The 20,167-nt window shown below is 39.8% G+C and overlaps 1 protein-coding gene across 1 annotated transcript in view; it reads left to right on the top strand.

Moving 5' to 3' along the window:
- LOC148580632 (uncharacterized) overlaps positions 1–10,332 on the top strand; it is a 109,605-nt gene extending 99,273 nt beyond the window's left edge. The window contains exon 4 of the mRNA XM_088492268.1: positions 10,146–10,332. Coding sequence (XP_088348394.1) covers positions 10,146–10,332 — 187 coding nt within the window. The remainder of the gene's footprint in view (positions 1–10,145) is intronic.
- Positions 10,333–20,167: the final 9,835 nt, after the last annotated feature.

Genomic DNA, 20,167 nt, shown 5'->3' on the forward strand with positions numbered 1-20,167 from the left:
AAATACAATATCAAATAAAAATGTCATGAGTTACTAAAATGAATCTCTAAAAGTAGTTTTTATACTAACTAGTAACTTAGGTTTACAGAAAATGAGTAACTAAGTGTAGATAGTGCAAAAATCCACTTCCGGGACCCACTTGGTGAGTGTTTGGGCTGAGCTTTCAAGCTTTCACGTGCATATGCCTAAAGTTGGAGTTAAACGCCACCCTGGGTGCCAAAACGGGCATTTAACGCGAAGAATTATGCCAGTTCTGGCCTTTTACGCCAGAAAGTTTTTGGCTAGCTTTTAACGCCAGTTTGGGCCATCAAATCTCGAGAAAAGTATGGACTATTATATATTTCTGGAAAGCCCAAGATGTATACTTTCCAACGCAATTAAGAACGCGCCAATTTGGTTTCTGTAGCTCCAGAAAACTTGCTTTGATTGTAGGAGGGTCAGAATCCAATAGCATCTGCAATCCTTTCTCAGCCTCTGAATTAGATTTTTGCTCAGGTCCCTCAATTTCAGCCAGAAAATACCTGAAATTACAGAAAAACACACAAACTCATAGCAAAGTCTAGAAATGTGATTTTTGAATAAAAACTAATAAAAATATAACAAAAAGTAACTAAAACATACTAAAAACTATGTAAAAACAATGCCAAAAAAGGTATAAATTATCCGCTCATCATGTACCATTTTAGGTATTTTCTGGCTAAAATTGAGGAGCTAGAGCAAAAGTTTGATTCAGAAACAGAGAAAGCACTACAGGTGTTGTCCAAATCTGACATCCTTGAACTCAAAAGAATTTTTTTTGGAGCTCCAGAAATCCAAACTGAGCGTTCTCAACAACTATGGAAAGTTGACTCCCAGAGCTTTTTAGAAATATATAATAGTCTATACATTGTTACTAGAAGGCCCAAAACTGGCGTCCAACGCCAGCTACTGCCCCCTTCCAAGCGTCCAGCGCCCAAAGAGTAGAGACCAATGTACAAACACCCACAGAGGACCCCCAGCTGGCGTTTCATGCCCCAGAGATGTCATAGCACGTGGATCTCATCAAAACTCAGCTCAAACACTCACCAAGTGGACTCTAGAAGTGGAATTTAGCACTAAAAAGACTGTTTTACCCTTACTAGTCATTGTTTAGTATTTAAAGGATTTTATTCATGTTATTCGAACACTTTTGACAACTTTTCATGACTTTTACCATCATACACATTTTACCATCAGTATGAGTTTCTAAACCTCCTAGGTTGAGGGGAGGAACCTTGCTAAGTTCTATGAATTATTAAAAGTATTACTGTTTCTTCTTCAATCCGTGTTTGATTTATCTCTAAGATGTATAATCCAATCTTCATCATGGTGGATAGGATGATCTAACCAATTTGCTCTGTTCATTACATTAAGACAAGCTTGCCTGACAAACACCCGCGTCTACTTGGGTTTGTTTGAATACGTGACTGGAAAGCACGAGCCAACAGCTATCTTTATGCATCTCTCAGATGGCTAATCCACGACTTCGTTAAGGACTTTTCGAGACACCAGTTCAGCCAATTTCCAGGGAGATTACGGTCTTCGTGGTATAGGCTAGAATCCTAAGAAGCAGCATCCTCTGATCCAGATGATTCGACCTTATCTGTGGCATTTTGAGTAGGATCGCGAAGAGAATGGATGACCACGGCCAATGGCGTTCAATCTGTAGTAGAGGAGATCAATGACCACGGTCCATGGCATTGATCAAATATAGCCTGCTGTTCTGAGGGTTACCTGAAACTATAGGTCGATCTCAGTCGAGATCTGCGGTGGTGGCCGGAGCTGTCGTGTCCGACTTGCGGGCCTTGGTAGTGCTACTGATCCTTGGTCACCGGAGGGTGGTGGTACCTGCAAGAGACTCCGATGCTTAAGTTAGCATGGGCTTTAAGTAGGTATTTTGTGGAATCAGAGTATCAGTTATACCTGGGTGCTCTAGTGTATTTATAGTAGTGTGGGCTGACCTTCTTAGATAAGATAAGTTAGTAATCTTATCTTATCTTTTAGTGAAGTCATCTTATCTTTAAGGGGAACCACCTTTATCTTTCTAGGCTTTGGCTGCCTTTAGATTGGGTTGTGTCCCTTTTTTCTGGGCCTGCTTGGGCTTCTTACGTCGAATTGGCCAACCTCTTTTAAAGGAGAGGTCAGGGGTCCTGACCTGAAGAGGTCGGTTACTTTGTCATCAATCTCCCTAGGTCAGATAGCTCGACCCAAGGTATGAACAGTGCCCCTGCTTGAGCTCGATCTTTACCTTTTTTAGGGTCGTGTCTTTCAGACTTCGACCTTTTTTGGAGAAGTCGAGCTCGAGCATTTTTGCCATTTGTCGTTTTGCATAACTTCCGCTGGGCTCCTCTGAATGCGAAGGGTTTTCCTCCTTTTTAACTGCAGCGTGTGTTGCACTTTTCTTGGAAATGTGTGAGGGTTTAAAAGCTCATTTAATATCCCTTCGCCGTTTCCTTTTCCCTCTTTTGGCACCTCACTTTGAATTTTTCTCCTCTCACAATATTCACTTTTACAGTCTCCTTCTCTACCTCTTCTTCGTCTCATTTGCTTGTTGCTCGCAAGACGTTTCGTTCCTTTGTGCCCTCTGTTTTCGCATTTCTTGCATTTCCCTTTCTTCGCCTTTGAAGGCGGCTATTTGGAGTGGGCTTGTTGTTGTTTTCTTCCTGATCCCCTTCTTGCGCTCGTCTCTTCCTCCTCCTCAGGTTTGCATTTTCTTTTCTTTTATGCTTTTCGTCACCTTTTGTTTGCATGTGACTTTTATTTTGCTTCTGAGAGTCTTGATCCTTTTTGAGAAAAGATTGCCTCTTTCCTTTTGTGTTTTTATGATTTCCTTCGAACAAGCTTGCATCTTTTGTGGTGATCCTGTATTTTGTTGTGACGCATGTGACTAGTAGTTTCTGCTTCCTTAGGGTTTTACTTTGTTTTGGTTGCGTTTTCTTGATCAAAGTCTTGGCTTTTGTTGGAACTGCTTATGGAGGAAGATAGTGGCTTGCTGATGGAGAAGAATGTGTACTGTCTGGTGATCTTGTTTTCCTTTTATCGTTTCCTGACTTCTTTTTGTTCTTGCTTGGCAATCTTCTGATGATAAACTGTTATATCTTTTGTGGTTTTTTGTTGGTGATGATGACTTTCACATCGTGGAGTGTCGATTTTTGTTTGCGAGATGTTATAATTCGTCAATTTGCTTTTTCCTGGTTCTTGCCTTATTATTGCCTCCAAAGGGTGCTAATGTGCGGAAAACGATCCGACACAAAACTCACCGGCAAATGCACCGGGTCGCATCAAGTAATAATAACTCACGTGAGTGAGGTCGATCCCACAGGGATTGAAGGATTGAGCAATTTTAGTTTAGTGGTTGATTTAGTCAAGCGAATCAAGTGTTGGTTGAGTGATTTGTGATTAACAGAAATTAAATTGCATGAAAAGTAAAGGGAGAGGGGTAAATTGCAGAAAATTAAAGAGAACGGAAAATAAAAGTGCTGAATCTTAAAGAACAAAAATTAAACGGCAGAAACTTAGAATGCAAGAAATGCAAATTGCAAAATCTTAAAGTGCAAGAAATGTAAATGACTTGAATTGTAAAGGGAATGGGGAGTTGGATTTGCAGAAATTAAACAAGGAAATGTAAAATTGCAACAAGCAGAGGAATAGAAGAACACTTGGATTTAATCAGATCTAGAAATAGAATTGTAAATGAGCAAAACAGGGAATGGGAAATGGGGAATTCGGACCTCAGGACCCAAGAGACTAGAAAACCAAGTCTAGATCTCAATGCCTTCCTAGATCCAACAAGAACAATTGCAAAGGAAATTGTAAATTGCAAAGAAAGTAGATGAAAAGTAATGAACCGAAACTGAAATTCAATTAAGCAGAAAATTAAACAAGATCCCAAGGTGAGATTGAAACAGAATTTCTTCAATTCTCCACCCAAAATCCAAGACAAGAAAAGTAAAGAGTGCTGGGCAAGAACAAGGAAGAAGAGAGATCAATTCTCCTCCCAAATTCTCTTGAATTAAACAACAATGCTAAGAAAAATAAAGTGAACTCTGAGCAAAACTGAAAAGAAAGCTATTCTGAAAAATGAAAAGGGAAGCTCCCCAAAAACTTCAAATCCTAAGCTATTTATACACTTTCTTCAAATGATCATTAAGCCTTGAATTGGGCCTTTAGCCTTGATGGAATTGGGTTGATAGTGGCCTCTGTTGATTGCTCTTGGTGTTGGGAGGAAATCCATTAGTGAACCAGGCCATGAACCATTCACGTTTGAGCCAACGTTTGAGGCAAACGTTGACTCAAACGTTACTTGAGTGAGGCATTATGCAGCTAGGCCATGTGCTGTCTTCCACATTTGGCTCAACGTTTGAGGTCAAACGTGAGCTCAAACGTGGACCTCCCTTCTTGTATGCTTCTTGGGGGCTACTTTGTCCTCTTGTCGTGTTGCCAATTTTGTGCCCAATAGAGACTGTTATATATGGTTGGAAAGCTCTGAATGTCAGCTTTCTAACCCACTTGGAATCACCTCAATTGGACATCTACAACTCAAGTTATTCTTGTTTGAAGTATGCCCCTTCATGCTGTTTGGTGCCAACGTTTGACCTCACGTTTGAGGCAAACGTTGGCTCAAACGTTGCTGCCTCCAGGGATGCCATTTCTCTTCTTTTTGGAGCCAACGTTTGACCTCACGTTTGAGGCAAACGCTGACTCAAACGTTGCTGCCTCCAGGGATGCCATTTCTCTTCTCTTTGGCGCCAACGTTTGACCTCACGTTTGAGGCAAACGTTGGCGCAAACGTTGGCTTTTCCCCAGGGTGTTCTTTAACTGCTACTCACGTTTGATTTGACGTTTGAGGCAAACGTTAGCTCAAACGTGAATTCCATTTTCTCAAACCCATTCTTGCAACCTTCTTCCATAATGTTGGCACACCTTTTGTTTCCTTTCTTCACCTACAAGTAATCAAAACAACCAATCAAAGTATCACAAAATTCACAAGGTTTATAAATCAATTAATTATCAACTAAAGTTAGCTTGAACCTCATGATTTTGTATCAATTAAAAGGTGGTTGATTGATTTAAGGAAACCATGCAATTCCAATTCAAATGGTTAATTTATAATGCAAGAAAGTGCATAAAACTAAATGAAAACAAAAGAAAAAGGCTAGTGAAACTAGGCTAAGATGACTTGTCATCACAACACCAAACTTAAAGCTTGCTTGTCCCCAAGCAAGAAATGAATTATGCTCAAAGTTCTTTCAATTAAGACGGATTGAAGAACAACTTGTAAAGTCCTGTGAGTGAAGTGATTAAGTAACAGTGGGGTGAACTCTAAATTATATGCTCATACAAGGGCTTCAGTGCTTACTAGTCCTCACATATTGGGAGTCTTAGGTCTTAAGATTTTTATCCAAATGGTATCATGGAGATCTCTTTATATGTAGTCACCTTGAAGCAGCTTATAGTTTTTTTGCTTTGGCCTTGACTCTAAGTGTCATGTCTCAAAGCGGCTCTTTAGATAAGCTTTCAATCAATACTCCTAAACCAGTTGGTTTTAAGGTATTAGGTGTTGAAGCACCCCTAAGGATTTACTTGCTCAAGCCTCTTTCTTTGACACAACTCAACCACAAGCATTTTACTAAGCTAACAACTCTTTGAGTCATTGTTTCTTCTTTCTTTTCTGCCTAGTAATTGATGCTCAGAGCCTTGGGCCATGTTCTTTTTGTCTTTGTATTTTCTTTTCTTTCTTTTATTTTGTTTGCTGCTTCTTGGATCAATAGATTTTTGAGAATCTCCACAATACTTCTTTGAACTTTATGTCCTTCCTATGAGCTCCCATGCAAGTTTTCACAAGCATGCAACCTCATTACATAATCATGCAACTAGAACCACCACTTCTCCTAATCTTTTGCTTGCATCAAAATTGTTTGATTCCTCAATCCTTCTTTTCAAAGAACTTTCATGTGATGCATTTTTTTTTTTGATTGTTGAGTGCAAACAAGTGTGAAAAGTATAGTGTTGTAAATGATCAAGCATCTTGCTTATTGAATTACAGAAAAACTATGCTATGCAGGCAGGCAGGGGTATTATGTAACTTTCAATTTAGCAACATCTGATACAAAATAATCACTGAACAATACAACCTTTTGGAGTTCGCTTGCTTTTCTCTTCCTCATCATCATTGCCGATCTTTACATTCCTCTCTCTTCCTTTTGATAGATGATGCTTAATCCTTCCAAAAGTTTGTATGGTACCCTGCAGTGATATTAAAAGTTGCTTGTTCTCCAAGCACTTAGAAACAATGGTTAGCATGCATGATTTATTTGTGGGCCTTTATACTTACTTTGGTGTGGGAACACCAAACTTAGTACCTTGCCAATGATTCTTGTTCATAAAAATAACCAGCTGTGAAACTCTTTTTCTTTCTCAAAGGCAATTAAACTGAAAACAGCAGAATGGTTAACTAGTTTGTCTAAATGCTTGAAGCTAGCATTATGCAGAAGGTGAGAATATGTTATATGATGAAATTTTAGTGGAACACCAAACTTAGAATCCTTCATTCTCCCTTATATTGTTTTGGTGTGCAACACCAAACTTAGCTTCTTGCAATATAGATGAAGTTAATTAACCTTTTTATTAAAGTAACTATGGAAAGAAAACTACCTCTGGTTGGGTTGCCTCCCAACAAGCGCTCTTTTATTGTCACTAGCTTGACATCTTGCTCTTTGATTATGGAGGCTGGAAATCATAATGCCTCAGTTTTTCTCCTCTTGCTGTAGGATTCCTTTCCTCCATGACCTGCACAATCACAAACAATCCAAATGAAAATTGGATATTCTCATGCTAGAATGTAGTCAGAGGATTAGTTGACACCATGTGTCAAACAGTTGGTAAACTTGAGAGATTAATGAACGAAAATCACTTCTCTCGTTTATTTATCAAGCTATGAGAATCATATTCAGCAAGATAAACCAAGGAAACTTCACTCTATTTCTAAAGTGAGGTTTCAATTAGCTCAGGCAAAAATTCAAACAGTTAGTGTGTCAGTCAAAAATTAAAGAAAAAGTGCTTGACCTAAATTGCCACTTCACTTAATCATTGTCAATCTAATCAATCCCCGGCAACGGCGCCAAAAACTTGATGTGCGGAAAACAATCCGACACAAAACTCACTGGCAAGTGCACCGGGTCGCATCAAGTAATAATAACTCACGTGAGTGAGGTCGATCCCACAGGGATTGAAGGATTGAGCAATTTTAGTTTAGTGGTTGATTTAGTCAAGCGAATCAAGTGTTGGTTGAGTGATTTGTGATTAACAGAAATTAAATTGCATGAAAAGTAAAGGGAGAGGGGTAAATTACAGAAAATTAAAGAGAACGGAAAATAAAAGTGCTGAATCTTAAAGAACAAGAAATTAAATGGCAGAAACTTAGAATGCAAGAAATGTAAATTGCAAAATCTTAAAGTGCAAGAAATGTAAATGACTTGAATTGTAAAGGGAATGGGGAGTTGGATTTGCAGAAATTAAACAAGGAAATGTAAAATTGCAACAAGCAGAGGAATAGAAGAACACTTGGATTTAATCAGATCTAGAAACAGAATTGTAAATGAGCGAAACAGGGAATGGGAAATGGGGAATTCGGAACTCAGGACCCAAGAGACTAGAAAACCAAGTCTAGATCTCAATGCCTTCCTAGATCCAACAAGAACAATTGCAAAGGAAACTGTAAATTGCAAAGAAAGTAGATGAAAAGCAATGAACCGAAACTGAAATTCAATTAAGCAGAAAATTAAACAAGATCCCAAGGTGAGATTGAAACAGAATTTCTTCAATTCTCCACCTAAAATCCAAGACAAGAAAAGTAAAGAGTGCTGGGCAAGAACAAGGAAGAAGAGAGATCAATTCTCCTCCCAAATTCTCTTGAATTAAACAACAATGCTAAGAAAAATAAAGTGAACTCTGAGCAAAACTGAAAAGAAAGCTATTCTGAAAAATGAAAAGGGAAGCTCCCCAAAAACTTCAAATCCTAAGCTATTTATACACTTTCTTCAAATGATCATTAAGCCTTGAATTGGGCCTTTAGCCTTGATGGAATTGGGTTGATAGTAGCCTCTGTTGATTGCTCTTGGTGTTGGGAGGAAATCCATTAGTGAACCAGGCCATGAACCATTCACGTTTGAGCCAACGTTTGAGGCAAACGTTGACTCAAACGTTACTTGAGTGAGGCATTATGCAGCTAGGCCATGTGCTGTCTTCCACGTTTGGCTCAACGTTTGAGGTCAAACGTGAGCTCAAACGTGGACCTCCCTTCTTGTATGCTTCTTGGGGGCTACTTTGTCCTCTTGTCGCGTTGCCAATTTTGTGCCCAATAGAGACTATTATATATGGTTGGAAAGCTCTGAATGTCAGCTTTCTAACCCACTTAGAATCACCTCAATTGGACATCTACAACTCAAGTTATTCTTGTTTGAAGTATGCCCCTTCATGCTGTTTGGTGCCAACGTTTGACCTCACGTTTGAGGCAAACGTTGGCTCAAACGTTGTTGCCTCCAGGGATGCCATTTCTCTTCTTTTTGGAGCCAACGTTTGACCTCACCTTTGAGGCAAACGTTGGCTCAAACGTTGCTGCCTCCAGGGATGCCATTTCTCTTCTCTTTGGCGCCAACGTTTGACCTCACGTTTGAGGCAAACATTGGCGCAAACGTTGGCTTTTCCCCAGGGTGTTCTTTAACTGCTACTCAAGTTTGAGTTGACGTTTGAGGCAAACGTTAGCTCGAACGTGAATTCCATTTTCTCAAACCCATTCTTGCAACCTTCTTCCATAATGTTGGCACACCTTTTGTTTCCTTTCTTCACCTACAAGTAATCAAAACAACCAATCAAAGTATCACAAAATTCACAAGGTTTATAAATCAATTAATTATCAACTAAAGTTAGCTTGAACCTCATGATTTTGTATCAATTAAAAGGTGGTTGATTGATTTAAGGAAACCATGCAATTCCAATTCAAATGGTTAATTTATAATGCAAGAAAGTGCATAAAACTAAATGAAAACAAAAGAAAAAGGCTAGTGAAACTAGGCTAAGATGACTTGTCATCAGGTGCCCCTGGGCTTTTGGTGTGAGTCATGGGGCTTCCCTTTTACTAACTTCTTGATGTTCATATGTTATTGTCCGAGTTCTTTCCCTATTTGTCCAAGTTGTCTGGTAGTAACCCATTTTATTTTTTCTTACTGTAGAAATAGTTGACCCATGTCACATCGAAAAAACATTGTTTCAATGTCTTCTAAGATCCCAGGATGGCATGTCAGATTGGCTGGATTCCATTGTTCTAATGTGTGTTATAGTTGCTGACTCTGAGTATTGCGTGCGGCTTAGGGGACACCATAGGATTTGTAGTGATATGGATCAAGAGAAAAACTATGAGTTTGTGTCACCTGACCCTGAGGAAAGGGTTAGCTTTCCCTCTTTAACTCCAGGGGAACACCCTTATTTCTATGCTTATGACTATTTTTTTAGTCAGTTGAATATTACCATTCCTTTTACCCCTTTGGAGACGGAGTTGATATGGTCTTGCAATGTAGCTCTTTCTCAGCTCCGCCTGAACTCTTGGGGCTTTATTAAAATCCTCCAGTTGTTGTGTCAAGAACTAGATATCCGACCTACCGAAACTCTTTTTCTTTATCTCTTTGTATTGACGAAGCCTGGGGCAGCGAAGAAGAAAGCCTCCTGGGTTTCTTTCCGAGCTACTCAAGGCAAAAAGGTTTCCTCTATGTATGACGAGTCCTTTAGGGACTTTAAAAACTACTATTTCAAGGTCCGGGCTGTTGAGGGAGCTCGATCCTTCTTTTGGATGAAAATGATGAACCCACCTTCACTTTGTGCTAGCAAAAGAACGTAGTAGTTTCCAGGTATTCCTGGGAAAGTCTAGATGAAGTTGAGCAGGCCTTTGTAAATGTGTTGGAGGAAAACTAGTGGGAGCCCCCACATCTTGATTCAAAGAAGTTTCTAGGGGATCCCTCCATTCTTCGAGCTGAAATGGGTAGTGGTCGATTTCTTTTCCATAATTGTGTTTCGTGGTTTGAATGTTTATCTTTATCTGTTTGTGACTTGTTTTCTTGGTTTCTTTTTTGTAGAGATGGTGAAGTCTACGGATTCCATGAGGCATTTTCGAAAGGCCAAGAAGGCAACGACCGCTCAAAACATTTCGGTCCAGACTTCTGGAGAGGGATCGACTCAGGCTTCTCTGAAGAAGCCGACCTTGGACACTGCAGAGCTGAGGAAAGTCATCCCGACTCCCCAGGTTCGCTTGGTTCCCTCTGATCCTCCGCATTCGACTCTTGGTGCTGCTTCTGGTCCTCCTCCCAAAAAATAGAAAACTGTGGACAAACAAAAAACTGTGGATCCCTTCAACTTGGATGCTCCTGATTTTGATGCCGTGGGGTTTGTTGACAATCGAATAGCTCCTTTTGGTCGACTTCCGATGGATGACGTGTCCCTCCTTCAACACTTGAATTTTATTACAAGTAGTAGTATCCGGATGTCCCATATGGGCGCGGCCTTATATCGTACTGTCCAGGGTTCCCCCGTCCATGCAACAAAAGCTTTTCTTGAGGATGCCAAGTCTGAGTTTAATAGAATTAAAGGCATGAAGGACGAGCTGGACGCTAGGGTGGCTAAGTTAGAGCTGGACTTGGAGAAGGAGAAGTCTCGAGCTGTTGAGGCTGAGGCGACTGCAAAATTGGCGGAGGAGATGACGAGAAAACCCAAAGAGAGTTATAGCCGCACGTATGCTGAGGTGTTGGAGCTAAAGGAAAGGCTTGAATCTGCTCTTGTGAATTTTACTGATCTTCAGGGACATCTGGTGGATACAGTTATGGGTGCTTATGAGATCCTAAAGGCACAGGTCCGAGTTCTTGCTCCTGAACTCGACTTGACGCTTTTTAGCTTGGACAATGTAGTAGAAAATGGTAAAATAGTACCTGCCCCAGATGACGAGGATGATGAGCCTCCCCCTTCTGCACCACCAGCGAAGGTTTTTGCAACCACAACTTCTTCAAATCCTTCTGCTGAGGTCGACCCTTCCCAGCCTGATCTGGATTGTGAAATTATTAACCGTGAGGATGGGACCGTGGATGCTGTCCCTGTGAATATCATTCCTCCTCCTTCTGCTACTGATGCTGCCACTGGGGAAACCTTGCACCCCTTATGGATTACTTTTTATGGATTACTTTTCATAACTTCTTACGTTGGTCATTTTGTCCGATCTCTTTGTAAGTTATTTTTAGTATTCCATTTTTAGTCAGACCTCGTCAAGCCACTTTTTATGGATTACTTTTTATAACTTCTTGCATTAATCTATTTTTATCGCTTTCATCTTAGCCGATTTTGTCGAAATCAGGCGATGAATTATGCTTTCATGTTTTTTTGCCGACCTTTTTGAAATCGGGCGATGAATTCTGTTTTCATCTTTGCCGACTTTTATCGTCATCGGGCGGTGAATTTGGTTTTCACCTCGCCGACCTTGTTGTGGTCAGGTAGTGAATTTTTGTGCTCAAATTAATGAGTCTTGGTAGGGAATTTTTAGAATCTGAAAAACTTTATTCAGGTAGAAAAATAGGCATGTAGACAGGAATATATACATATAAGTGCTTACCCTTCTAGGTCGGGGAATTCTATAGATCTTAGTTTGGTGCCTCATTAAAAAACCTTTTCAGGAAAAAGAGTGCGCCTTGACCTAAGATCTTTATTGCTTTCTAGCTGTAGTACCTTCTTAGATTATAGGCATGCCATGACCTTGGTAGCTCTCGTCCCTCGAGGTCGGATACCTTGTAGTAGCCTTTTCCCAGTACCTCTACAACTCGGTAAGGACCTTTCCAGTTATCTGCTAGCTTCCCTTCTCCTGACCAACCTGCTTCGATGTCGTTTCGAATTAGGATGAGATTGTTGTTGGTGAAGCTTCGCTGGATTACCCTTTGGTTGTACCTTGAAGTCATGCGACGCTTTAACGCTTCTTCTTTAATCCGAGCTCTTTCTCGGACTTCCTGAAGTAAGTTCAGTTCTATCTGTTGATTTTGGGTATTGGCCCCTTCATTGTAGAGGATCCTTCTGGGGGATCCTTCCTCTATCTCTACTGGGATCAGTGCCTCCATTTCGTAAGCAAGTTAGAAGGGAGATTCTTCTGTGGTGGAGTGTGAAGTTGTCTGATATGCCCATAGGAGTTGGGGGAGCTCTTCAGCCCAGGCTCCCTTTTCGTCCTGTAGTCTCCATTTGAACCCAGCTAGTATGACTTTGTTGGCAGCTTCTGCCTGTCCGTTAGCTTGTGGGTGTTCTACGGATGTGAATTGGTGCTTTATTTTCAAGTCAGCTACCAAGTTCCTGAAATCTGTATCAGTAAATTGAGTGCCATTATCCGTGGTGATGGAGTATGGGACCCCAAACCTTGTTATAATGTTCCTGTATAGAAATTTCTGACTTCTTTGGGCGATGACATTAGCTAGGGGCTCTGCCTCAATCCATTTTGTGAAATAGTCTACCCCTAAAATAAGGAACTTGACTTGTCCTGATCCTTGGAGAAAGGGTCCGAGGAGGTCTAGTCCCCACTTTGCGAACGGTCAAGGTGATATTACACTGATGAGTTCTTCTGGTGGAGCGATGTGGAAGTTAGCATGCTTCTGACATGGGTGACATGTCTTGACGAACTCTGTCGCTTCTCTTTGTAAGGTTGGCCAGAAGAATCCAGCTCGGAGTACCTTTTTTGAAAGAGCTCGTGCCCCCAAGTGGTTGCCATACATGCGATTGTGCACTTCTTCTAGGACTTCCCTTGCATTTGAAGGTGCTACGCATTTTAGGAGGGGTGTTGAAATCCCTCTCCTATATAAGATCTCACCCATTATAGTGTAGTACTGTGCTTCTCGTATCAACCTCTTTGCCTGTTTTTTATCTGCGGGGAGTGCCTCTGACTTGAGGTAATTGATTATGGGGGTCATCCACCCTTGATCCTGACCTGATATGGTTAGAACCTTCTCTTTCTTCGAGATTGATGGGCTTTGCAGTGTTTCTTGGATGAGGCTTCTATTATTACCCCCCTTGTTTGGTGCTGGCTAATTTTGAGAGGGCATCAGCTCGGGCATTTTGCTCTCGGGGTATATGTTGGACATCAGATTCCCTCAATCATTCGAGCTGTTTTCTGGTTTTGTCCAGGTACTTTCTCATGGTAGGATCCTTAGCTTGGTAGTTCCCTTCTATTTGTGAGGTAACTATTTGTGAGTCACTAAAGATGGTGAGTTTTTGAACTCCTACCTGCTTAGCCAGCCTCAAACCAGCCAGTAATGCCTCGTATTCAGCTTGATTATTTGAAGCAGGGATTTCAAATTTTAGTGAGAGTTTGATTTGGTTCCCCTGATCACTTTCTATTATCACACCTGCGCCACTCCCGGTTTTATTTGAAGAGCCGTCTACGCAGATATTCCATTTTGTGGGTTTTCCCGGGATATCAATGTATTCGGCTATGAAGTCGGCTAGATACTGTGATTCGATGGCGATCCGAGCTTCATACTGAAGGTCGAATTCAGACAACTCGACCGCCCACTACAGGATTCTTCCAGCAAAGTCTATTTTCTGTAGGATGCCCTTTATGGGCTGGTTGGTCCGAAACTTGATAGTGTGCACTTGAAAGTACGGGCGGAGTCGTCGAGAAGTGAGTATGAGTGCATAGGCGAATTTTTCTATCTTTTGATAGTTTGTTTTGGCCCCTTGTAACACTTTGCTGATAAAGTAGATGGGTTGCTGCCCACGTTTGTCTTCTTTGACTAGTGCTGAAGCAATTGCCCGATTTATCACTGCAAGGTATAATATGAGTACTTCGCCTTCCTGTGGTCTGGTAAGAATGGGTGGTTGCCCCAAGAACTTTTTGAAATCCTGGAAGGCTTGTTCAGATTCGGTTGTCCATTCAAACCTCTTTCCTTTCCTTGATGTGGCATAAAAGGGGAGAGATTTGATGGCCGACCCAGCTAGAAACCTGGACAGGGCGGCAAGCCTTCTGTTGAGTTGCTGTACTTCTTTGATGCAGGTCGGACTTTTCATGTTGAGTATAGCCTGACATTTATCTGGGTTCGCCTCAATTCCTCTTTGCGTGAGCATGAAGCCTAGGAATTTGCCTGCTTCTACCGCAAAGGTGCATTTTGTGGGATTAAGTCGCGTTCCATGCTTTCTGATGGTGTCGAACACTTTGGTGAGGTCGGGCAACAATTTTTCCTCATTTTGTGTTTTTACCAGCATATCGTCCACGTAAACCTCAATTAGTTTCTCCATGTGGTCCGCAAAGACTTTGTTCATCAATCTTTGGTAGGTAGCTGATGCCAGGGCATTTTGGCCAGTTTCACTGACCTTTTCTTTACTGTTTTTAAGGTAGTTTCATGCATTTTCTTAGAAAATAAGCTAGTTTTGGGTAGATATTCACTTACATCTTGATTCAAGCATACATTGTGCACTTTACATGATTTCATGAGAATTTTGCATGAATTATATGACAAATTGGATGATGCATGACTCATGACTTGGACTAGAACTTTGATGCACTTTGTTGCTTGATTTCAGGACAAAGGAAGCAAAGAAGAACCACGTTAGCAGTCACATTAGTGCCACTAACGTGACCTCTAACGTGGAATGGGTGATAACTTGCAAAGTTAATGAGAAAGTTAACGTGAACTCTAACGTGGAAGAAGACAACAAGGCCAACGTTAGTGACACTCTCCTTTGTCACTAACGTTGGACCAAGCTCATAATCGGCCACGTTAATTGCCACGTTAACTTAGTTAACGTGGACTCTAACGTTAAGAAGTAAAAGAGAAGCCAACGTTAGTGACGTTCACCTTTGTCACTAACGTTGGCCAAGCCTCCATAAGCCACGTTAACTCCCACCTTAACTTAGTTAACGTGGAAGCTAATGTGGAGAGAGCAATTGATAGCCAACATTAGTGACACTTACCTTTGTCACTAACGTTGGGGTGAACCACCAAGAGCCACCATGAGCAACGTTAACTCCCACGTTAACTTAGTTAACGTGGAAGCTAACGTGGATAAAGAGATGATGAGCCAACGTTAGTGACACTCACCTTTGTCACTAACGTTGGGGATGGCTAGCATTACTACGTTAGAAGCGATGTTAACCTAGTTAACGTGGACTCTAACATGGGAAAGGGGCACATTGGAACGTTAGTGACAAAGGTAAGTGTCACTAACGTTCTCGAAGAATTGGCACTGCTACGTTAGAAGCCACGTTAACCTAGTTAACGTGGACTCTAACGTAGGGACAAGGGAGGACTCTCCACGTTATTGGGAAAGGTAAGTCCCAATAACGTGTGTGAAGGACCAAGAGGCAACGTTAGTGGTCACGTTAGTGCCACTAACGTTAAAGTCAACGTGATCATATTTGGGTTAGGAACGTTAGTGAAAAAGGTAATTGTCACTAACGTTCTCGAACCCACACTTTCACTTAACGTTGACACCACTAACGTCCTGAGTCAAAGTCCCTGCCTACTTCACCTTTTCTCTCTGCAAGCAAAGCTAGGCCCAATGAAAAGGATAATTGCTTCAAACTCAAGATTCAGAGGCCCACACCCAAGACTTGAAGAGCCAACTAGAAGATGAGAAGAGTAGTATATATAGGAGTAGCTTTGAATTAGTTAGGGAGTTTGAAACTTTAGGGAGCCTTTGGCATAGAACTACTCTCTGTATTTTACTTTCTCTGCACTTCTAGTTTTACTTTCATCATGTATTCTCCATCTTGGTTTTCATTTTCCAGAGCTATGAACAACTAAACCCCTTTCATTGGGTTAGGGAGCTCTGTTGTAATTTGATGGATCAATATTAGTTTTCATTCTCCTTCTTCTATCTTTTCTCTTGATTTTACTAGAAAGCTTTCGATCTTCATCTAATTGGGTAGTTATCTTGGAAAAGGAGCTATTCATACTTGGATCTCTTCTGAACCTTGAAAGAGGAATGAAGAGATCATGCTAGAAATGCTTTCTCATGCTGGACCAAATTGGGTTTGGATGGATATGTGATTATAATCCTACCAACACTTGATTTGGGAAATGCATGTGGTATAATCAGTGACCATACTTCATCTCTTCTCATGAGCAATTGACCAAGGAATTGGCTATTGATCAAGATTTGAGAGATTGAATTACCAAGAAATTGGAATTCAATCACTTAAGATTGCCAAGGAGATCAATGAATGCATTGATTGAGGAAGAGATGAAAATGAACTTGATCCGGAGAATGCAACATCTCTTGAGCCCAATGAACTCCCCATTTCTGATCTTACCCATTCTCTTTAATTTCTGCCATTTACTTTTATGAGCAATTACCCCATTCCCGTTTAAGATTCTGCAATTTACTTTCCGCCATTTATATTCAGCTCTTTATTTCTAGCATTTACTGTTTCTGTAATTTACTTTCTCGCCATTTAATTTTCTGCAAACCTCAAATCAAATTCTGGTTCGCTCAACTAGAACATTCCTCTAATTAAAGTTGCTTGATCAATCAATCTCTGTAGGATTCGACCTCACTCTATTGTGAGTTTTTACTTGACGATAAATTCGGTACACTTGCCGAAGAAAACTTGTTGAGAGACAAGTTTTGTGCGTATCAGGTTTATGGCGCCGTTGCCGGGGATTGATTTTGAATCAACAATGATTAAATTGGAGGATAACTAGATTGAGCATTTTTCTTTTGTTTGATTTAAATTTCTGTTGAGTTAATTCGCTTTCAGTTTTAGTTAATTTCTTCCCTTCCCCCTAATTTTTCGTTTATTTTTTTAGTTATTTACAATTCAGTTCACTAACCCACTAACTATTTGATATATTGCATCACTCACACTAACAGTAATTCTAACAGAATACTTTTTGGATCTATTTTCCTTGCTTGTACCTTGTTGGTTGTATGACTGGGAGGAGAAGTGGGGCTTCAACTTCCTTTGATTCTGAACCTGAGAGGACCTTCCTTAGATTAAGAAGGGATGTAACAACCCTGATTTTCGAGTATACCAGATCTTTTTCGAAGGCACGGAATCCTCCGGAAGATCAGTAAGGGGAGAACCTCTGATATATCATCAAGTATCTCAATCCTCATTGTCATTATGTCATCTTTAAGATAGAACCTTTTATGAGGCAAGCTCAATAACGTAGTCACGAAGAACCTAATTTTCAAACCGTATCGGTTAGGAGTTTTGATTCGGTTTTTCGTAAATAGTCTAAGTTTGACAAACCGGACCCGATTTATGAGAGAAGAGAGATAATAGGATGATATTATCATTATATTAGTATTAGAAGCTTCTTGAATGATATTATAAGGTTACTTGGTCTGTTTTAGTTAAAAACAGAAAATCAGTTTAACCGGGTTCACAGTTTACTGGTGCAGCAGAGCACTGGCACTCTCTGATGACTTTAGCAATGATAAGGCCTCATCATACATATTTTATTCTCATAATAAATATTTTATTAGTGTCATTTATGATAGTAGCTCAGAAAATAATTTTTAGAGATATTTTTACAAGTGTTTCGATACATCTAGGTTTAGTAGTTATACACCTGAGATATTTTAATATTATTTTAATCCACCTCCAAGACAACCAATCACAACTAACCCTACACCCCCAAAACCCTCAAGGCTGGCTCATTTTCACTTTGTGGCCGAAAATAGGTAGAGAGAAAAAGTGAGAAAAGTTTTAGTTCCAAATCTTCAAAGCTTGATTTCTGCTGAACTAAAACTCAAATCAAAATTCCAATCCGACCAAAATGATCCTCTCTTCTTTCTCTACATGATCATATGACTTATCAAGGCTGGAATCAAGGTGAGTTGGCTGCACCATCTCTCTTTTGATTCGGTTTCAAGGAAACATTGTTAAATATGTGTTTTCTTGATGTGATTTAGGAGGAAAAAGTGCTTAAGGACCACCTGAAAGTTTAATTGAATTAGGAGCAGCAAAACCAGGTAGGGTGTCACAAAATTAATCTTGATTATTTGTGTTTGAGTTGTGTGAATGTTGTATAAATTGGATGTGCTAAAAATTGGTTGCATATATGATTGATTCTTGGTGAAAATTTGGTGAAATTTTGATGAAATTTGATGAAATTCAAGCTTTAAAGTTCATGTTCTTGGGCAGCTGGAAAAACGAAATCCTAAGGTTAAATTGAGGTTCAATTTGTGTTGAAATCATGTAGAAATGATGGGGTTTTAGTGGCTGCTAATTTATTATGAATTATAGTAAAAATCGGTTGCTGAAAAGACTGAAAAACGGCTAAAAACAGAGAAAGAATCTGAAGAATTTATGAAGAACATGAAGAACACTTTGAGTGTGATGAAGAACAATGAAGAACACCTTTTTGATTCATAAAAGGGCAAGGAAGTAATTAATTTGGTGTTTCGGGAGTTATTTGGTAATTTCTGAAAGTTAGGGTGGTAAAAGTAGGAATATTAAAAGTTACGGGTGGTAAAAAGTGAATTTTAAAGGTTAAAAGTAAAAGTAAGTTAATTTTCGAAAATTTAATGATAAAATAATAAAAAAATAATAAAATATTAAATAATAATATTTAATTAAAAATAATATTTTAATAAAAATAATAAAATAATGCAGAAAAGGCAGTTTTCTGTAAAAGCTTTAGAAAGACAACTTTAAGTACATAATCTCATAATTACTTTCATAAAACACTTAGGGAGTGGTAAAAAGATATTAGTGAGGCAAAGATAAATAAAAGATAAAAAGTTGAAGAAAAGATAAAAACCAAAGCAAAAGTCTGTAAAGTTTTAATGACAGAAAAACAGACAGAGACTAGTGAACGAACTAGGGCAACATAGTTAGTCCTGGAATTGCGAATAAGGTTAGGTATTATATGAAAAGTTAAACTGTTTCAGTATAGACTTAATGAACCTATACTTGGGACAGACTAACTATTCATACCAAAATTTACATAAGCTTTAAATATATACGTTAAACAGAGAAATCAGAGCAGAGTAAAGAAACACAGAGAACAGAGTAACCAGAGCAGAATAAAGAGATACAGAGAAAAGAATAATCAGAGCAAAGTAAAAAGACAAAGAGAAAAGAGTAATGTGATAAAGAGAAATGGTTTGAATTAAGATGTTGTAAAAGTAAAAGCTGTAGAGTTTGTATAGCATGATTGAACAGAGAAAGAAAGAAGTACTGCATAAGAATGTGAAAGTGATGATGAATAATGAGAATGTTAATGAATGATGATAATGAGAATGATTATGTAAGAATCTACAGCAGAGAGGCAGTCAGATAGATGGTGGTACGACCACTGAGAACGCTTTCCTGGGATACCTTGCTATAATGCTTTGCTGTAAGACAGAGGTTGCTTACAGAGGTATCGAGATGAGTGTGCTCCTGTAAGACAGAGGTTGCTTACAGTGAGTGTGTTGTTGCTCCTATAAGACAGAGTTTGCTTATAGTGAGTGTGTTGTTGCTCCTATAAGACAGAGGTTGCTTATAGTGAGTATGTTGTTGCTCCTGTAAGACAGAGGTTGCTTACAGTGAGTCTGTTGGACGTATATCGGCTAATAAGTGCCGCCCTGCAAGACAAAGGTTGCTTGCAGTGGATACCCTGCAAGACAGAGGTTGCTTGCAGTGGATATTGCCAACAGGAAAGCCTTATCCAGACAGAGGCTGCTGGGTAACGTTGGGAGCGGGTATGTAACCGACAAATGAGCTCATTACCTGCACTAGGGCTAGACATGCATCATACTTGGCTGTGCATTTTCCTCTGTTATGATTGTTGTATGAATGTATGCTTCCCTTGTTTGTATTTTATTCTCTGTGTTTGTGTTGTATTTTCTTGTATTTTTCTGTTTGTGTTCTGTTTTCTATTTTCTCTATTTCCTCAATTTATATGTATCTTCTATTTACTTCTTCTTGTATTCTGCTATTTGTCTGCTAAATAACATGGAATTAATGAACTTAACTAATAACCCCGACCCTACTAAGAACTCCTAAGTTCTTACCCCTTCTCTCTCCCTTCCCCCTTCAGATGGAAGCTTGGGTACACTTCCGTAGTTCGCTGATGACCGTTCACAAAGAGGATTCCGCTCTAGGTAGTCTTCTGAGTCTAGGGTAAATCCCGTTCTCTGTTCATAT

The sequence above is a fragment of the Arachis ipaensis genome, chromosome B10 (assembly GCF_059453495.1).
Source record: "Arachis ipaensis isolate K30076 ecotype BB chromosome B10, ASM5945349v1, whole genome shotgun sequence".
Taxonomy (NCBI): Eukaryota; Viridiplantae; Streptophyta; class Magnoliopsida; order Fabales; family Fabaceae; genus Arachis; species Arachis ipaensis.